The 18,135-nt window shown below is 43.5% G+C and overlaps 1 protein-coding gene across 2 annotated transcripts; it reads right to left on the bottom strand.

Annotated features, from left to right (window-relative positions):
* Positions 1-347: 347 nt before the first annotated feature.
* Positions 348-17,774, bottom strand: SQLE (squalene epoxidase). 2 transcript variants are annotated; one of them, XM_061995952.1, is made up of 12 exons: positions 17,641-17,774; positions 16,754-17,127; positions 13,315-13,567; positions 12,878-13,058; positions 10,239-10,335; positions 7,923-8,036; positions 5,585-5,756; positions 5,220-5,315; positions 3,790-3,932; positions 2,831-2,927; positions 2,236-2,323; positions 348-890 (listed from the first exon to the last, which is right to left on the bottom strand). In XM_061995952.1, exons 2-12 carry the CDS (start codon positions 17,048-17,050, stop codon positions 698-700), a joined length of 1,731 nt encoding a protein of 576 aa, XP_061851936.1. In that variant the 5' UTR covers positions 17,051-17,127; positions 17,641-17,774; the 3' UTR covers positions 348-697. The 2 variants fall into 2 exon arrangements, with proteins under 2 accessions (XP_061851936.1, XP_061851937.1); XM_061995953.1 differs by having other exon boundaries at positions 17,645-17,774.
* Positions 17,775-18,135: the final 361 nt, after the last annotated feature.

The following is an 18,135-nucleotide window of genomic DNA, read 5'->3' as shown; positions in this document are numbered from 1 at the left end:
AGTGCTTTCAGTACCTGAGTACAATGCAGCAGCCAATGCAGCAGCCCATGCAGCTATAGGTTGATTATTACTTGTCTCAATCAATTCTGCGTGACTTGAGAAGAGCAACATGGCACTTGCAACAGTGACTGAAGTGAGAGACACGGTGACACTTTGAGCTCTGAAATCCTTCAAGGTGGCCTTTTAAGTGTCAGCAGGCTACTATCTTAGATGCAACTGAAAAAAGCAGAGGCAAATCCTAATGGAATGACCTAAATTGAGAACATTACAGTATTTCACAGTAACAAAGAAACAGCCTGTGAAACTAGTGCACAGAATAAAGCATGAAGGATAGTAGCAGCATATGGTTTACAGTTTTCACTTCTAAGTTTATTAATATTAGTGGTGCACTCAGCCACGGATAAAGCAAGGAATGAAATTCTGACAAAACTGGCAATTACCTACCGCATGTCAACACTTGATTATGCTCCTTGTAAACAGCTAACTCCTTTTTCAACTTTCATTGCAAAGAAAAGAATATTTACATATAATATATCCATATATAACCACAACCCCCAGATTAAGTCAAATCCTTATCAAGGAAATTGCATTTTGAAGAAGAAAACATAACACAGTATTAAATAGTACATGTCCAAAGATTTTGAAGGCTTTCAAGTGACTTTCAGGTTTTCTTCCTCCAGTTGTTTCCCCCTGGGTTTCAATAGACTAAATGTTTCACTTCAGAGTAAATAAGTGGGAATATTATAGAACAGCTCCGGTAAAGAATAGCTCCACTCTTGAAAAACGCTCGAGGTATGGTGAGCCAGGGCTCTGACTTAAAGCAGAAATAGACGGCGTATAATGCCACGGCAAAGAAGTGTCCGATCAGCACCAGCGGCTTAGGAGACAGCCTGGAAAACAGAAACAACACGTAAACAACGAGAACCAGAAAGCACTGACACATTTCTGTTTTACAGACACAGATCTCCACTTAAGATTAGCCAGAGATTGTCAATTTAGGCAGTTCTGCTCATGCCATCTCAACTGCAAAAGCACAAACCTGGTTGTCTTGGAGCTGCCACAGCCCCTGTTTTCCTTCCCACAGCACAGCCAGCACACTGGTGCTTCCTCCTCACTGCCACAGCTCTGTGTCTGCCTTTATCAAACCCAGGCAATTAATCTCTATGGGCTCCAACAGTTTTAGTTCACATTCCAAAAAGGGAGCAATACAAAAGCCCACACTCTCACACAGTCGTATAATGCTTTGGGTTGGAAGGGACCTTAAGGATCATCCAGTTCCAAGCCTCCTGCCATGGGCTGGGACATCTTCCACTAGAGCAGGTTGTTCCGAGTCCCATCCTTGGACACTTCCGGGGATGGGGTACCCACAGTCTCTTTGGGGAACCTCTTACAGTGCTTCACCACCCTCACAGGGAAGTTCTTCCTAATATCTCATCTAAATCTGCCCTCTCAGTTTGAAGGCATTTCCTATCACTACGTGCTCTTCTAAGAAGTCCCTCTCTGGCTTCCTCATGTTCAGAGTAGTGTGATTCATTGTGTATTCACCAGTGTCTGAGCAGTCATTCAAAATATCTCAATAGTCCCTGATCTCTCTGTTCCTTATGCTATTTTATGAGACAACTCATAAAATCATAGAATCATTTCAGCTAGAAGAGATAAGGTCATGGAGTGCAGCCTTTGTCCCAGCCCTATCAACCACTAGACACAACTGTTGCACAATTTCCTTAAGTACAACATCCACCCATCTCTTAAACACCTCCAGAGACAGTGACTCCAGCACCTCCCTGGGCAGCCTGTTCCAATGCCTGACAACCCCTTCAGTAAAGAAATTCCTCCTCAGATCCAGCCTGAACCTCCCCTGGTGCAACTTGAGGCCGTTTCCTCTTGTTCGTTACTAGGGAGAACAGACTAACTCTATCCTTCACTCCTCTCACCTTGTCAGGCACGAGTTGTCTCCACCAGCTCCTCTACCAGTCTGGACATTCTACTTCATTCAGCCTCCCTACAGTAACATCCCTCCAGCTTTTAGCCTTGTTTTTTACACATTAGAAAAACCCCTAAAAAGTCAGCATATAAAGACCTAACTTCTAATAAAGCTCCAACCTTTAGTATAATCCTAAACACACAGGCTCACATAGAGCACTCTCCCAGAGGAGAGCTGAGTGACCAGGAGCAAAGCAGGTCCTCAGAGAGGCTCCCGGTGCTCGTTTGCCACTGCCAGCGCCCTGAACTTACACCGACAGCAATCCAACGGGGCCTGAGACACACTCTCCACCCAGCCTGAAGTAATGGAAACAGGCTCTCTTCAGCTGGTGCAAGGAATCTGCAAAAGGAATGACAAGGGCTCAACAAATACATCCAACATATACCCAAAGCCTTTTGGGCATATGTGGCAGTCATTAAATCCAGGACTTTGGAGGCTGCTGTTTGGATAAATTCAGCTGGGGTTGGAGGGAGATTTATGTAAGTGAAGGACAGTTTTATACAACACCTACATCATCTTTACCACTAACTGACACAAGAGTGACTGTTCTCTGTTCTCCTCTGCTGGTAAGGTTTCTGTCTATTGTTTTAAAGACTAATTCCAGACTTTCCTTCACATTGCTAAAACTGAATTTACATAACACTAGAATTAAACAATGAGGCAAAGAGCACAAGCTAACCCATTAAAAACCTTTGAGGGATGTGTTTTTAGCATATATCAATGTATATATACATACACTAACACATGTATATATGTTCATACACACCCATACCCACATCCACTTCCCCAGGCATATTTATTTACCAAGCTGTAATTAGTTAGAAGTTATCTTTAAAATATATTTACCATCAGTGGCAGCAAAGAGTTCATAAAGTGCCTGGGCAAGAACATTCACCACGAAAGAATGAGATTTTTTCCTTGACCAGTAAAATGTTCTTTTTGCCTGGGAAAGGTGAAAAAAAAGTATTTCTGTCAGTAAACAGAGAAGAGCATTCGAAAGATTCCCAAGGAGGTGGTAAGAGTCAAACTCATGTGAAAATGTAGAGAGGATTTAGTGACAGACTAGACTAGTTTGAAGCTAGGTCATTAAGGAGCTTTGGAAACATGTTGAGCCAGTTGTCTCAACTGCTCTTACAACAAAGAACAAAATCAAGCAGGCCCAAGGGTGTGCTTCATCTTGTAGCTTACAGCTATTCTAGCTGTCATTTAGCCAAGTGAAACTGCCTAAACTGATTAAAAGCAGCAAACAAATAAATAAGAAATCTTATCTACTGAGCACAAGTCTGGGTCTAAATTCACTGTAAAAATAAATCCACCATCAACACTGATGGTGCCACTTCCTGAGAAAGAAGGATGTCTTCTTACTACTGTGACATGCAGCAGTCAAGAGGCTACTGGAGCACTGAGATGTGTCTTGAAAAGCTCAGTACATGTGCTCATTATTCTCTAAGAACCTCATGCAGCAGTGCAATGGTCCCAACCCATCCCATTTCAGATCATCCCACGTTACAAATACAGTACCAGTATGGGAATACGAGGTTATACTAGCAAAGCACGCTGATCAGGCTCAGCACACCTTCAGCAAAGTCTCCTTCAGCAAAGCAGCAGTTTTTTGCCACACAGCCATGGCACTCACAAACCTCAGCTTCACTTCCTGGTGAATGCCTTATGTAGGATTTACCTACTCAAAGCTTTTAAAACTGTTTTTCCTCACTCACTAACAACTTGCATGTCAAATTGCATAAAACTTAAAAAGTAGAACATTAAATCGCAGCAAAAGCTGTAAGTTAAAAACAAAGCATCACCTTAAGAACGTCAGAATCTTCATAAAGATCTGGGATATCCTGGAGCAAACCTCTCCATATTTTGACATCGTTTAAAACAACACTCATTCCTCCCCCAGTCAGAGGGTGTCTTATATTATATGCATCTCCTAAAAGAAGAACACCTAGGCAGAAGAGAAAAATTAATGGGATGCTGCATGACCATTGCAAAGTCTTAGAACTCAAACCCTACATTTCTTAAGAAATCAACCTTGCTAAGAATTCATTCCCTCCAGAAAATAAGGTGAATGACAACTAGATAACAGAAAGGAAAAAACCCAAAGGATGTCTTTAAATTAACAGGCTTAAAAAGAATTTAAGATGATCAAGGTAAAAATATTTTTCCCCCTGTAGGTATGCAGACATACACACACACACACTTTTTAAACCAATATCTTTTCTTTTTTAAATAAAGAATAAAGATAATAAACTAAGTAAGTTAAAGAATAATAAGTTATTATGACATTATATTAGTATAATAAAATATAATAACGTTCATGATAATGACAATGATAATAACAATAATAATACCTAAGTTAATCAAGATAATAAACTGACCATGAGCCAGCAATGTGCCCTCGTGGCCAAGAAGGCCAATGGCAGCCTGGGATGCATCAAGAAGAGTGTGGCCAGCAGGTCAAGGGAGGTTCTGCTCCCCCTCTACTCTGTCCTGGTGAGGTCTCATCGAGTCCTGTGTCCAGTTCTGGGCTCCTCAGCTCAAGAGGGACAGAGAGTCCAGCACTGCACCACCAAGATGATCAGGGGACTGAAGCACCTTCCTTATGAGGAAAGGCTGCAGGAACTGGGGCTGTTCAGCTTGGAGTAGACTTAGGGGAAGTCTCATTAACACTTAAAAGAATTCGAAATGTGAATGTCAAGGGGATGGGCCAATACTTTTTTCTGTATTGTGCAGTGAGAGGACAAAGGGGTAATGGGATGAAGCTGGAACACAAAAAGTTCCACTGAAACCTAAGGAAAAACTTCCTTCCTGTTCAGGTGAGGGAGCCTTGGCACAGGCTGCCCAGGGAAGGTGTGGAGGTTTTCAATACATGCCTGGACACGCTCCTGTGTGACCTGATCTAGGTGGACCTGCTTTAGCAGAGGGTTGGACTGGATGATCTCTAGAGGCCCCTTCCAACCCCTACCATTCTGTGATTCTGTGAAGTTTTCCTTAAAACAACCACATTTGTATAAGGTTGAGCAAATCAGTGATTTAAACATGCAAATGAAGCAGGCACTGAGTGCTGGGGTCAATATAAACATCATTTTCACATTTTCAAAACACTATTTTTCATAGAAGAATTCTGAGACAGTTGCATTGAACAACAGACACAAGTCGATGACAACAAAGTCTTAAGTCCCTGAATCAGCTTATAATGCCTTTCTTCCTCCTTTTATTTTTTAACACCCACCTTTTTTGTTAACAGTTGAAGGGGGCAGGAAGCTGGCTGGCATCGTCCTTAAGCGATCATTCTGCACCGCTATCAAGAATGGTTCCTTTAAGTGATCTGCAACAACCAAATATTTCACTTACAGTATTCAGAGTTTAAAAATAATTTGCATGCAATCCATTTTAACCTTTCCTTAGAGACAGAACCCTTCTGCCTTGCTGCCCTCACTGATGCTATTGATGTGGAACCAAAGAAGGGTGAATGGTTACTGAAAGAGTAACTGAACACGTGGGAAAAGCCCACACAGGTGAACAGATGGAATGAAATGTGCCTTGCTTTGGCATGTTTAGTTGTGACAGCTGTGGATGGACTCTTCCCAGACTCACCAGGTAGTTGTGGATGAACGTTCTCAGTCATGTATTCTTTTAAATTTTTTGGCATTTCACCTCGAATATCAACAAGGACCCGAGTTTCAGTCGAGGAAATCTTATAGATGAGCACTGGACTAGTTTTGGCTAAAACAAGTTCAGCATAATTAGCTTTAAACTGTGGTGTATCCTTAAAGAAATGAAAGGGGAGAAAGATTGAGACTGATTAATGAAAGGATGTTAAACTGCAGATATACAACAACATTTGCTGAAACATTTTGAAATAAAACCCCAGATCAGGTCAAGTTTGTGTTATTTTTCTCTTGGAATGAACATGAGAACTGTTTTCAAAAAGGAAGTGCCGATCTTCTGTGTGATTACAAGTTCTTTTGGCAATACATTTTAAGAATAGAATATGTTAAGTTTTACATTTCATCTGAACACCTCACTAATATTTAAAACATACCATTGAAAACCTGTAATGGAATCAATGTGGTAGTGTTCAGTAAGATCATTTTGTTTTCTCTTCGTAAAAAAGGTGATGGGAGGGAAAGAAATACACTAGTCTGTGTACAGCCACACGGAGATTCCAGCTGAGGGAGAATCACAGGGTCCTACCCAAATACATCTTAAACTTAAGTTTCCAAAAGTAGAGGAACAGGAGACACTGGGGCAGTGGTAAGTGGGTTAAAGACACAGAAAGGGATGAAATTCCTCCCATTCAGTGTTCTCAGCCTAATGAAAATTCTCTGGTTTTGGTTCCTTCTCCTTTAATTACTGTTGTTGTTAAAGAATGGTTTATGCAGCAGTTACAGAGGGCATGACCTAGCCAAGATTTCTACCTGGGTTCTCCAACAACCCATCTACTGAGATTCCCTCTTTGAAATGTATAGGTCCTGATGGTATCACAGAATCAAAGAATGATAGGGATTGGAAGGGACCTTTAGAGATCATCTAGTCCAACCCCTCTGCAGAAGCAGGTTCACCTAGATCAGGTCACATAGGAACATGCCCAGGTGGGTCTTGAAGACCTCCAAGGAAGGAGACTCCACAACCCCTCTGGGCAGCCTGTGCCAGGGCTCCCTCACCTCAACAGTGAAATAGTTTTTTCTTATGTTTAAGTGGAACTGTTTGTATCTGGCTCCCAGGTACCTCACCTTCAGGCAGGAGCACAGTTTGGATATTCTTCTGGAGAGTGTAAAACATTGGGTAGTTTCAGCCACAGCTGCTAAGATGACCTAAACTCAAGATTTCCACTCCCTGAACAAGTGCCATAAGTATTGTGAAAAAAAAAAAGTGTGTTACCATCTCAGCTAATGCTAAAAAACTATTTTCTGTGAATTGGTCTAGTGAGTCCAGTGCTCAGCTTAAACTACTTATGCTGGATCTCACCCATTTTTTTAAGCCCCTCTTTGTTCAACAATATGCTTAAGAGTAACATTATGTCCATTCTTGAGACAAGAAATGTAACTTTTAACAATAATACCCACTTTAAAAAATTCTCCCAAACCAAACTAGGCTCACAGTTACTTACAAGTGCTGCAAGAGTTTAATGTCTGATCTGTGACTGTACCAAATATATTGTGTGACATAGCATGTTCTGCTCTTCCAGAGCTGAGACAGAGTATGCATCAACAATTTAAGAATCAAAAACATAGAACAAAATTTCTCTGTCCCCATGAGACCATATCTGGGATCTTGTGTCCAGTTCTAGGCCCCTCAGTTCAAGGACAGGGAGCTGTTGGAGAGAGTTTAGCCATAAAGGGTCACAAAGATGATTAAGGGAGTGGAGCATCTCCCTTATGATGAAAGGCTGAGGGAGCTGATGCTCTAGCCTGGAGGAGATTGAGGGGTGACCTCATTAATGTTTACAAAGACATAAAGGGTGGGTGTCGGGAGGATGGAACCAGGCTGTTGATGGCCAATGACAGGACAAGGGGCAATGGGTACAAGCTGGAACATAAGAAGTTCCGAAGAAACATTAATAAAAACTTCTTCACTGTGAAGGTGAGAGAGCACTGGAAGGGGCTGCCCAGATGGGTTGTGGTGTCTCCTTCCCTGGGGACATTCAAAACCCACCTGGATAGTTCCTGTGTGACCTACTCTAGCTGGTCCTGCCCTGGCAGGAGGGTTGCACTAGATGATCTTTTGAGGTCCTTTCCAATCCTTAAGACTTTGTGATTCTGTGATTCAAAGGAACACAAAAACTGATAGAACACTGGATAAATATCCAAAAGCATGGTTGCAATTAAGTTTTTTTGAAAATATAATGTGCAACAACATACTCAGTGAAATTCAGACCCATAGCAAGAAGCAGAATTGTACTGTCTTGTAGAGTATTATATATAAAAGTTACCTTCAAAATGCAACCAACAAAATGGGATGAAACAGTAACTTTGTTGGAGACCAAGTTTTTTCTGAACTTGGAGAAAAGTCCATCAGCTACAACAGTCAGTGGTGCATGAAGTTCCTGCAGCACAAGAAAAAAATTTTAAGAGGGACCTCTTCAACTTTGCTTCAGAAGAGGTGGAAACAACTCTTGCTATCAATTATACATTAAACATTCTACAAAACAATAAACATAAGAGGATCACAGGCTACATTTCTAAAATATGTATGAAAAAATACAGTATTTATTCCTTCCTTGTATTCATATTTAACTCCATTTCCTTTAAAAGCTGATCTAACAATTCACTCCAAGTGTTGTAGATGGGCATTCAGGTAACATTCTGGGGACTGTGTAGGAACTTGGGTACAAAAAAAAGACAAGACAAAAGAAAAAATCATCTAGCTCTCCTACATCTCAGGCAACTACTTTTAAGAGGCTCTCTTACATCTGGTTTTATACCACCGTTTTCATTTCTAATTGACCTAGAGAGGAGAGATTTTGTTAGCAATGGTCAGAGCAGGATCTTCCAACTAGTCAGAAACTTTCTCACTATTGTATAGAAAGCAGCAGAGCATAGGCAGGAGATTCTCATCCTCCCCATCAGAGCACATCTGAACACAGCTGGCTACATACCCGTAGGCAGCAAAGGAATTTTTACGTCAACAAAGAAGGAGATTACAAATTTGGCTTTTCTAGAGGATAGGCAGCGTATTCAGAGCTTCAGTACACAGATTCAACCTAGTGTTCTGGTTTAGCAAGGAGCAGCTTTTGCTTGGTAACAGCAGGAGGGGGTTGCAGTGAAGACCCGGTAAAGAGATTGTGGACTCTCCTCTGGCTCCTGGGTTCACATCCACCTCCGGCCCAGCTGGGCCAATCTGGCGCCTCTGCCAGCACTATTTAGGGGACAGGAATTTGAAGAGCTGGCAGGAGGTGTAAGAGTGATACAAGATGGAGGCAATCACGGGCCCTTCAGCCAGAGAAGGTGGAAAGGAGGAGCACCAGACCAGAGACCCCTGTGCAAGCTGTAGCAGGAATGCAGCTGTAGCCCTGCAACCCATGGAGACCCATGGCAGGACCGAGAGTTACCAGCAGCTCCGTGTGAGTGAGCCCGGACGGGCAGGGACTGTGTGGGGAGATGGCCATGGCCCAGGCCGTGCTGGAGCCTGCACACCGCAGAGCAGCCCCACACGAGAGGCAGAGAGGAGCTGCAGCCTTTGGGATAAGTGCACATCGGAGCAGCCTGTGCAGGGCTGCCCTGTGTGTGAGGTACCCCATGGACTTGCAGGGAGGATGAGTGCAGAGCCCACCTGTCCTGAGGAGGGACAAATGGCAGAAGCCATCAGGAATAGACTGACTGAAACCCCCACTCCCTGCCCCCCTGAGCCGTTCAGGGAGGGAGGAGGTAAAAACCCCGGGATAAGGGCTCTGAGCCCAGGAAGAGGGGAGGAGTGGGGAGAAGATGGTCTTAAAGGGCTGGTCGGATTCTTCATTGTTGTACTACTCTTTGTTGTTTTATTTTGGTTTTGGGGTTTTAAGGTTATGCTTTAATTGGTGTTGCATTAAATTATTTTCTGTTTCCTTCCCCAAGCCAAGTAGCCTGCTCTGTTTTGTCCTGAACCTTAAGTGGCAATTAAGCTGTCCCCGCCCTTTGGCAATCCTCAGGTCTTCAGTACTTGAGGCTAATCGTGGTCTTTTGTTCCCAGATGGGCCTAAACCAGGACACCTAGACTGGGCTTTCCTAACATTTTTGTTAAAAGTTCACACAGTTTCATAGTATTTAGCCAGCATTTATTGGAGGCAAAGAACATTCATTAAATCAGTGGCAGTTAAAAATAGGCCAGAACCCTCATCCTCTTATCCAAGAAATGACTGGACAGAGCTCTCTCTATGAATAGGCATCTATTTTCTTATTTTTAGACACTTCAGTCAATGGTGGAAGCAAATGTGGAAACACAGACTGTTACACACAAGCAAAGCACAAATCTTAGAATATATTGGTTTTTTCCATCAGTATCTCTCAAAAGATTTTAAACTCCAGACATAGGAATATTGAAACAGATGACAACTGAATTCTCCAGAGACACTGAAAGCAGAAGCTGCACAAGACGTTATAACAAGTTTTCCCACACGCCAGGACTGTATCCACTAGAAAGTAATTTCCCTTTATTGAAGCTTTCCCTTTCTTGAGAATTCCATGTGCTCCAAAACAGAGTTTTAAACAAAACCCACAATCCTTATTTTTCCTAAGAGTTAAACAAAGATCCTAACAGAAAACTGCCTTACCTTAGTGTCTCCAGTTTCTTTGTCCTTGTACTGAACACCCACGACACAGTCATCCTCCTCAAGCAACTGTAGTACAGTCCCCTCAATAAATTTTGCACTGAAATAAAACAGAGGGGTTAGAACAGAATGGAAGATTAATGATGCCAACATTGCAAGGCACTAGACACAGAGAGAAAAAACAGATTTTCACTAATGTCTCTGCCAACACAGTTTAAGTTTTACAAAGATGTGCTCCTGGCCACTCTCAGAAGCCAAATTAAACATCAAAAAGTGCTTGTCATTAATTTCAGTTCAACATTGCCATTGGGTTTGATACCGGAGAACATTCTCAAACTGCAGTAATTATCTTAAACACTCTACCACTTGGCAGAATCCCCATGGCCACGTAAGAGATGCAGTGAGGAATCTGACATGTAATGATGGCCAAAAACCAGGCAGCTGATGCTAGACGGGGGGAAAACACTGGCAGTGCCACTGAGGACCCAACTCCAAGCAGTGTCAGGGAGCAAGATCTGAAGTAGCAATTCAACACTTTATGTGTATGCTAGATAAAAGTCAGGTACTCAATTCTCAGAGTAGTCCAAAATAATCTAAACTGATTAGGACAGAGACATCTAGCTTTTCACCTCAGGAATTCAGAAGACACTTGTTTTTTGTTTGGGTTGGGTTTTTTTGCCTTTTATGCTTTGAAATTTCTGCTAATGCTTATGTTTTGCATTTGAGCTGAGCAGCCCTTGCTTTTATGTGCCAATCAGACCTATTTGGGATTCACACATTAACTCTCTGTAAACTTATACTTCTTGTTGGGTCTGAGCTGTTAGACCTGATCCCAGCAGTTCTGACTTCGCAGCTTGAAATGGACACTCCCTTTCCTTCACACATATTTTCACTTCTAGATGGAATTCCACAACTTGGAGAAAGGAGCTAAAGGTCCATGTGAAAATACAACAGTTTGTTATTTTAGGCTATCAGAGGGAATGACCAATCGAATTCCTGTCTTGTCTACATGTCAGCCAGCACAGAAATTTCAGGGCAGGTCATGACTGGCTTAACTCGCGAGGCAACAGGCAGGCTAGCTCTATAAACACATGAACATAAGCACACCGACACAAACTTCAACAGCAGAGAAGTGCAGCACCACATCAGGTTAACAGTAAGTGAATCAGAGTTCTGCAGATTCTATTGGCTTTAAATTTATTTTACAGTTGTCATTTCAGTTACTTAAGTGCTCAATCCTTTTCCTGGTTCTCACCTACTACAAAAATAATCAACGAATGATGCCCTACCTCTTTCCTCTGCAAAATTAATTTTGCTCATCTGAAATAAATTTAGAATGCCTAGTACTTATAAAAAGGATATATTAATCAGTAGTAACTGTCCAAGCTTTGAGATGCAAAAACAAAGCCTCATGGCACTATTAAGAGTTCCTAGTCTCTCCTGCACCTGAATTTAAAATGCAGTTTTTTGTGCTATGATTAAATGGAAAGCAAACACAGCAAAAAAAAAAACCCCTCAATACTAAAGACAGTGTGGAAAAAGGACAAATAACTGAATTCAAGTCCCCAACATCAGCCTTTGCAAGTTTCTGCTTCAAAGAGTGTGTTCAGCTGCTGGAGTTTTCCACAAATTGAACAAACAAGTACCCAAATTTGAACCTGAAGCCTCAACATGGCTTTAGCTTTTATAGCTCGTAAACGTGGCTCCCATTAATTTTAACTGGACTACAGAGCTGCTTATTTTTTCGTGTTACTTTAGTAAATCAGAGCATATCACAGATTTGATAAGAAAAAGCAATTTTCTATTTCAGAATAAAGACATGTAAGGTAAAATGATAATAATGCCACTTGATTTTCCCTTGTAAGGATTATTCAGGGGAAAAAACATCCAACAGAAAACAGCACCTTGAATCTATTCTGTTTCACTAAAAGTTTCCTTCTCAACTCTTGCATAAAAAGAAAGAAATCAATTAAAGAGGAAATACCAAACATTAGTTTGTATTTCATTAGAAATTCTGAAAAACAGAATTCAGTAACTGGAAAGAGTTACTTCTATTTAGTGCTTCTTTTCAGTTTAGCCTTCTTGATAACAGAAAAAGCAGAACAACATGTAAATGTAAAAGAAGTTTGACTCCTGGCATCACAAATAACATCAGTGGAAGAAATATACATCCCATCCTAATGCAGGAGTGTTGGACTAGATGACCTTTAAAGACCAACCCAAATCATTCTACAATCCTAAGAAATTATACCAGATTTGCCACTGGTTTCTTGACCAAAAAAGTTCTATGCCTTGCTTGCTGAGAAGCAGTAGCTGCTTCTGATGAAATGCCAAGAATCAGCAGAAGGGACATCAGCCCTTTACGCTTGTACTCTTCTCTCACATGGATGGGCCAGTACCTTGCCTAACATTTAAAGCCTATATTCCTGTAGTTTAAAGACCAACTTGTCCCAAAGGGTAACGTGTGATGTATATGCAACTCATGAGCATGTCTACAGAAATCAGGGTGAGTATCTACGGCTATTAGTTTCACTCAGTCTCTTGTTGGGACAGAGTGAAATGGTCAGGGAATCTCACAGATGCAGGGAACAAGTGCTTCTCAATCTCTGGATCCCAACTGTGCCCTTCACACTGTGACTCACTTGGGCTCTGCCATAGCTGCCCTTCGGAGACCCATGATGAACTGGCCGTGATGAAAGGACCTTCCACTCTCCACGCGACCATCCTCAGATATTGGGTAAGGAATTTCAACCTCCGAGTTGCTCTCTCTGTCATGAACTATGTAGCCATTTACTATTTGTGCATCGATACCTTCGACAGCATCTGCAAAATATAAGCCAACAGATGAGTTTAAATTCTTTAAGAAAGCCTCGTTATGTATGAAAAGTTTATACAGAGTCCAATTTTCTTCATCAAAACACACATGTTGGAAGATGAATATTTTCCCAAGGGTGGTATCTTCACTATTAGGCATAGATAATGTATTTCTTCATTTTCCCAGTAAGCACACTACTAAAGATATAATTGAGTGCAGGAACTATTGTGTTACAGTGATATGAATGTTTTGAAATCCACTCACCTTCAAGACCCAAGTCTCTCAGTGCATTAAAACCTCCAGGTTGCAACAATTCTCCAACTATCCTGTCAGGTTCTTTCAGATCCCTCTCTATAACAGTCACCTTTCTTCCATCCCTCGAGAGCACCTTGGCCAAGGAAGAACCAAGGACACCTGATCCCACGATGATAATTTCTGGATCATATTGGGGTGATAAAGTTCCATTTGAAGCAGTCTCTGCCAGATACACATCTGAGACCTTTACATCTCTTTTACCCTTTAGAAAAGAAAGCCAACAAAGTTACACGTGCCCATTAACATAACCATGTCACAGCAGGATGACTTTGGACTAGTTCTACTCTGATCATCAGTAGTTGGAGAGTACCTTCCAGTTCAGTTTTGTCCAAAATGAAATCAGTTGTACTCTAAAATGCAACAGAAACATAAGCAGAGAAAACAAAAAACATCCTCCCCAAACAAAATCAAGATGCTTGCTTAAAACTACCCTGCTGATCAAAGACAAGTCCTTAACACAGTCTCAGAGAAAGTCAAGTTCCTCTGACAGGCGGTAAGCCAAGTCTGTCCTACATTCTTGGTCTGTAAAGTAACACACCAATGCTTTCACGACAGTAAGCCACTACCACAAGGAATCCTTAGCCCTTTGCAATGAAAAAAAGTTATGAGATTCATGGGAAAATGTATTTCTCTTTAACTTTACTGTAAGTGAACCTACCTACAAAATTAACAGCTTATGGTAATACTCAGCATGGAAAAGTGTCAGCAGAAGCAGCTACCTGGGTAGTAAGAAGTGGTCCTGAAATGAAAACTCATCAGACAGTCAAAAGTATAGGCAAAATCACCATTCACCTATATTTAGAACTCAGGTAATCTGATGTATGTCAGTTCTTCAATAAGTTAACATATAAACTGGTACCTGAAGATCAACTATCTTATAGTACCCTCTCAACAGCATCTTACCACATACATTTCAAAGTGAAAAAAAGCTGTTAGAGCAATTCCAGTGCAAACCTGCAAGTCATTTATCCAACTGGTCAAATAGAGTATTCTCTTTCGCAAAACACCTCAGCACTGCAGTGCTGACAGCGGTAAAAATACGATTGCATCAGTGAAACAAACACCCAGAGCAACACAGACACCAGAATTTCTAGTGGCATAGTGTCATGTTTATATCTACAAACCAGCAAGAGAGTGCAAAATGATCTGAATTCACAAGAAATTGGTATAAAGGCAGGCTTTACCAGAAAAGCAAAGTAAAAATCCAAAACCTTTGACTTGCATCCAAAAATTAGTTTTGAATCCTTTTGTGCAAGGGGCCAGTGCTCATCTGAAAATGCCCAGAACTACACTGGAAAGTAGCCAAGCAGTGCTGACCAACACCATGTACTGAATATGCAGGTTCAGGCAGTAGTCTCAGATGGCAGGACTCCAGTCATGAATTACAACTCTCTCCACTGTCTTATAGCAAGTCTCAGGCTGGTGTCTGAGGTATAGACTGACTATTTGAGCTTAGGTCCTGTAGCTACTGAACAAGCAACAGTTTAGCAATAATTTCCAAATAACTGTATATGCACTTGTCTAGACAATTGTGTTTTATCCATAAATGTTAGGAAGCTGATCGCTGACACAGAATGGCTGAGGTTGGAAAGAACCCCTGGAGATCATCTGGTTCAAAGCCCTCTGTTCAAGCAGGGTCAGTACCTGGACTATATCCAGATGAGTTTTGAATACCTCCGAGAATGGAGATCCCACCACCTCTCTAGGCAATGTGTTGCAGTGTTCAGTCACTCTCACAGTAAAAAAAAGCCTCATTTCCTAATACCCTGAGCAAATCTCCCATGTTTCAGTCTGTGCCCACTGCCTCTGATCTTGTCACTGGGCACTGACAAAGACAGCTTGTCTTTGTGCTCTTTGCACTCTCTCTTCAAGTATTTATATCTACTGATAAGATCTCCATGAGCCTCCTCTTCTCCAGTCCAAACAGTCCCAGCTCTTACTCTTTCCTCAGAGGACAGATGCTCCAGCCCTTCATCTTTACAGCAGATTGGCAATTGAAGCTGGTTTTCCACAAGTATAATAATCACTTACTACAATTCTTTCTTCAATCACACGCTTTCTCCTGGCCTTTTCTCTGCTATGTCCAGATATCAGAATCATAGATCTGTTTCAGTTGGAGAAGACTTTTAATATCATCAAGTCCAACCACTAACCTCACACTGTCAAGCCCACCACTAAACTATGTCATTTAGAACCTCATCTACGTGTATTTTAAATACCTCCAGGGATGGGGACTCCACTACCTCCCAGGGCAGCCTGTGCCAGCATCCACCATCCCTCTCAGTGAAAAACTTCTTCCTAATGTCAAATTTAAACATCACCTGGCATAACTTGAGCCCATATCCTCTTGTCCCATCACTCGTTACTTGGGAGAAGAGCCATGACTCCCACTTAACTACAACTTCCTTTCAAGTAGTTGTATAGAGTCATGATGTCTCTCCTCAGCCTCCTCTTCTCCAGATTAAACAAATTCAGCTCCCTCAAACACTCCTCCTCAGACTTTTTCCCCAGACCCTTTACCAGACAGCTCTCCAACCACACATCCCCAAGCCTGTAGCACCGCCTGGGCTTGTTGTGGCCCAAGTGCAGAACCTGGCACTTGGCCTTGTTGGACCTCTTACAATTGGCCTCAGCTCATCGCTCCAGCCTGTCCAGATCTATCTGAACAGCCTTCTTGTCCTCAGGCAGATCTACACACCTGCCCAGCTTGGTGTCATCAGCAAACTTACTGAAAGTGCATTTGATTCCCTCATCCAGACCATTGATAAAGATGTTAAACAGAACAGGCCTCAGCACCTAGCCCTGGGAAACACCACTGGTGACTGGCCGCCAATTGGTTTTAACTCCATTCACTACTCTCTGGGCCCGGCCATCCGTACAGTTTTCCACACAACAAAGAGTACATCTGTCCAAGCCCTGACCAGTCTCTCCAGGAGGATGCTGAAGAAACTTTACTGAAGTTCAGGGAAACAACATCCACAGCCTTTCCCTCATCCACCAAGTGGATACGTTTGTCATTGAAGGAGATCAGGTTAGTCAAGCGGGATTTCATAAAGCCATGACAACTGGGCCTGAACCCTTGGTCGTCCTTTGATTTGTTTTAATAACCTTCCCTGGCAATGAGGTCAGGTTGACAAACCTGTAGTTCCAATACATTTCATTTGACTCTACAAAATTCCTGGCCTATCACTTAATTAAGTTTCACTGTTTCCTTTGTCATTCAAAACTAATGAAAACATGATAAATCAGATATTCAACATATAAAGGCAAATCCCCTCCAACCCCCTCTTATCTCTTTCCCTCATCAGGGCTGAGGGTCAGTGGCGAGGCCAGGGAGAACAGCAGGAAGATACTGCACCTCACATGGCCATGTCTGAATCGAACTTACCTTTCTGGATCTGGGTTGTTCAACTTGTTGAGATCCTGGGGTGGGTTTGGCCCAGAAGAATCCAACAAGTGGTAAAGCTGAGAGAACATCAGAGAGCATCCTAAGGTGGCTCTTCTTCTGACGCTGCTGCTGCTGCTGCTTGGGTCCCCTAAAGTGGTATCTGTAGGACAGCAGCAAGCCGAGGGAGAAAAACACTAACACAGACAGTAGCACCTCCTTATTAGCATAAGTCATGAGGTCTCCGCACTTTTTATACACGTAGATGAAGGAGGCAATACCCAAAAAGGTCCACATCATGAGAGGAGGACTGGTCACTGTTCCTGGTTGCTTCCTCCAAACCTTTCCCGTCAGTAAGTGCTGCCCAAAACGAGGTTCTGTGCCAAGTAGGAAAAAAAGGTGTATATATAGAAATGCGAAGACTTCCTTCACGATGAGAGAGGGAGATCTCGATCAAAAAACAAGCAGCTCCACAAAAACCTTTACTGAAACAAGCCCTACCTCGCTGGGCTACCACAGGAGCTCAGAGAGAGGTTCTAAAATGGTCCAAAAAAATCAATATAAAACGTTTATCTCAAAAATGACCGAGCTCTGCACAGCGCCTGAAGAGAGGCACGACGCCGCCCGCCACACGCGATACTCGAGGAGCTGTGGAACTCGCCCCTGCCGCAGCCCGAGGTCTCCCCGCCTCACCGCCTCCCCGGGGTCACCCTTCTGCCGTGCCCTGCCCCGCCTCGGCTACCGAGACAGGAGATGTCTCCGTAGGCGGCGATGCCTTCACTGCCGAGCAGGCACTGCGAGGGGGCGGCCCCACCGGCAATGACGCGGCCAGGCGGGCGGCTCGGGCGGAGGAAGGCTCACTCCCGGGGGAACACGGGCTGATGCTTTACCCACTCGCGTCAGGGGCCCCGCAGCCACCGCACGCAGGGAGACTGCAGCGCTGCCCTCTCGCTGCCCCCTGACACGGCTCTCCGCGCGGCCACCAGGCAAACTCCCCCTGACGGCGCGCACCCCGGGAGCGTTCGGAGAGCGGGCAGGGAGGGAAGGAGTGCGCCGGGGCAGGGGCCATGCCAATGAGCAACCGCCTCCGCCTCCTTGTGGGTACCGCGCGCCCGTGCCTCAGCGGCGTCCGGCCAATCAGCGGTGCTATGCCGAGATGGCGCTATGGCCAGGCGCCCAATCCGAGCGCGAGGTAGGCGGGGCTTGTGCCCGCCGGGTTCCTAGGGCGATGTGACGACACCCCTAGGGGGGCGGGGCTTGAAGCGCTGCGGTTGCCGTGGCAACGAGATAGCGGGGCCGCGGCCGGGCCCTCCCGCTGCCGGCTCCCCGCGCGGCGCCCGCGCCTGCGCTGCCAGGGCACGGCTGAGGGCAGCCGCAGCCACGGA

The sequence above is a fragment of the Colius striatus genome, chromosome 4 (genome assembly GCF_028858725.1).
Source record: "Colius striatus isolate bColStr4 chromosome 4, bColStr4.1.hap1, whole genome shotgun sequence".
NCBI classification, from domain to species: Eukaryota; Metazoa; Chordata; class Aves; order Coliiformes; family Coliidae; genus Colius; species Colius striatus.
The sequence above is the reverse complement of the archived record's forward strand: the minus strand, read 5'-3'. Positions and strand labels throughout refer to the sequence as shown.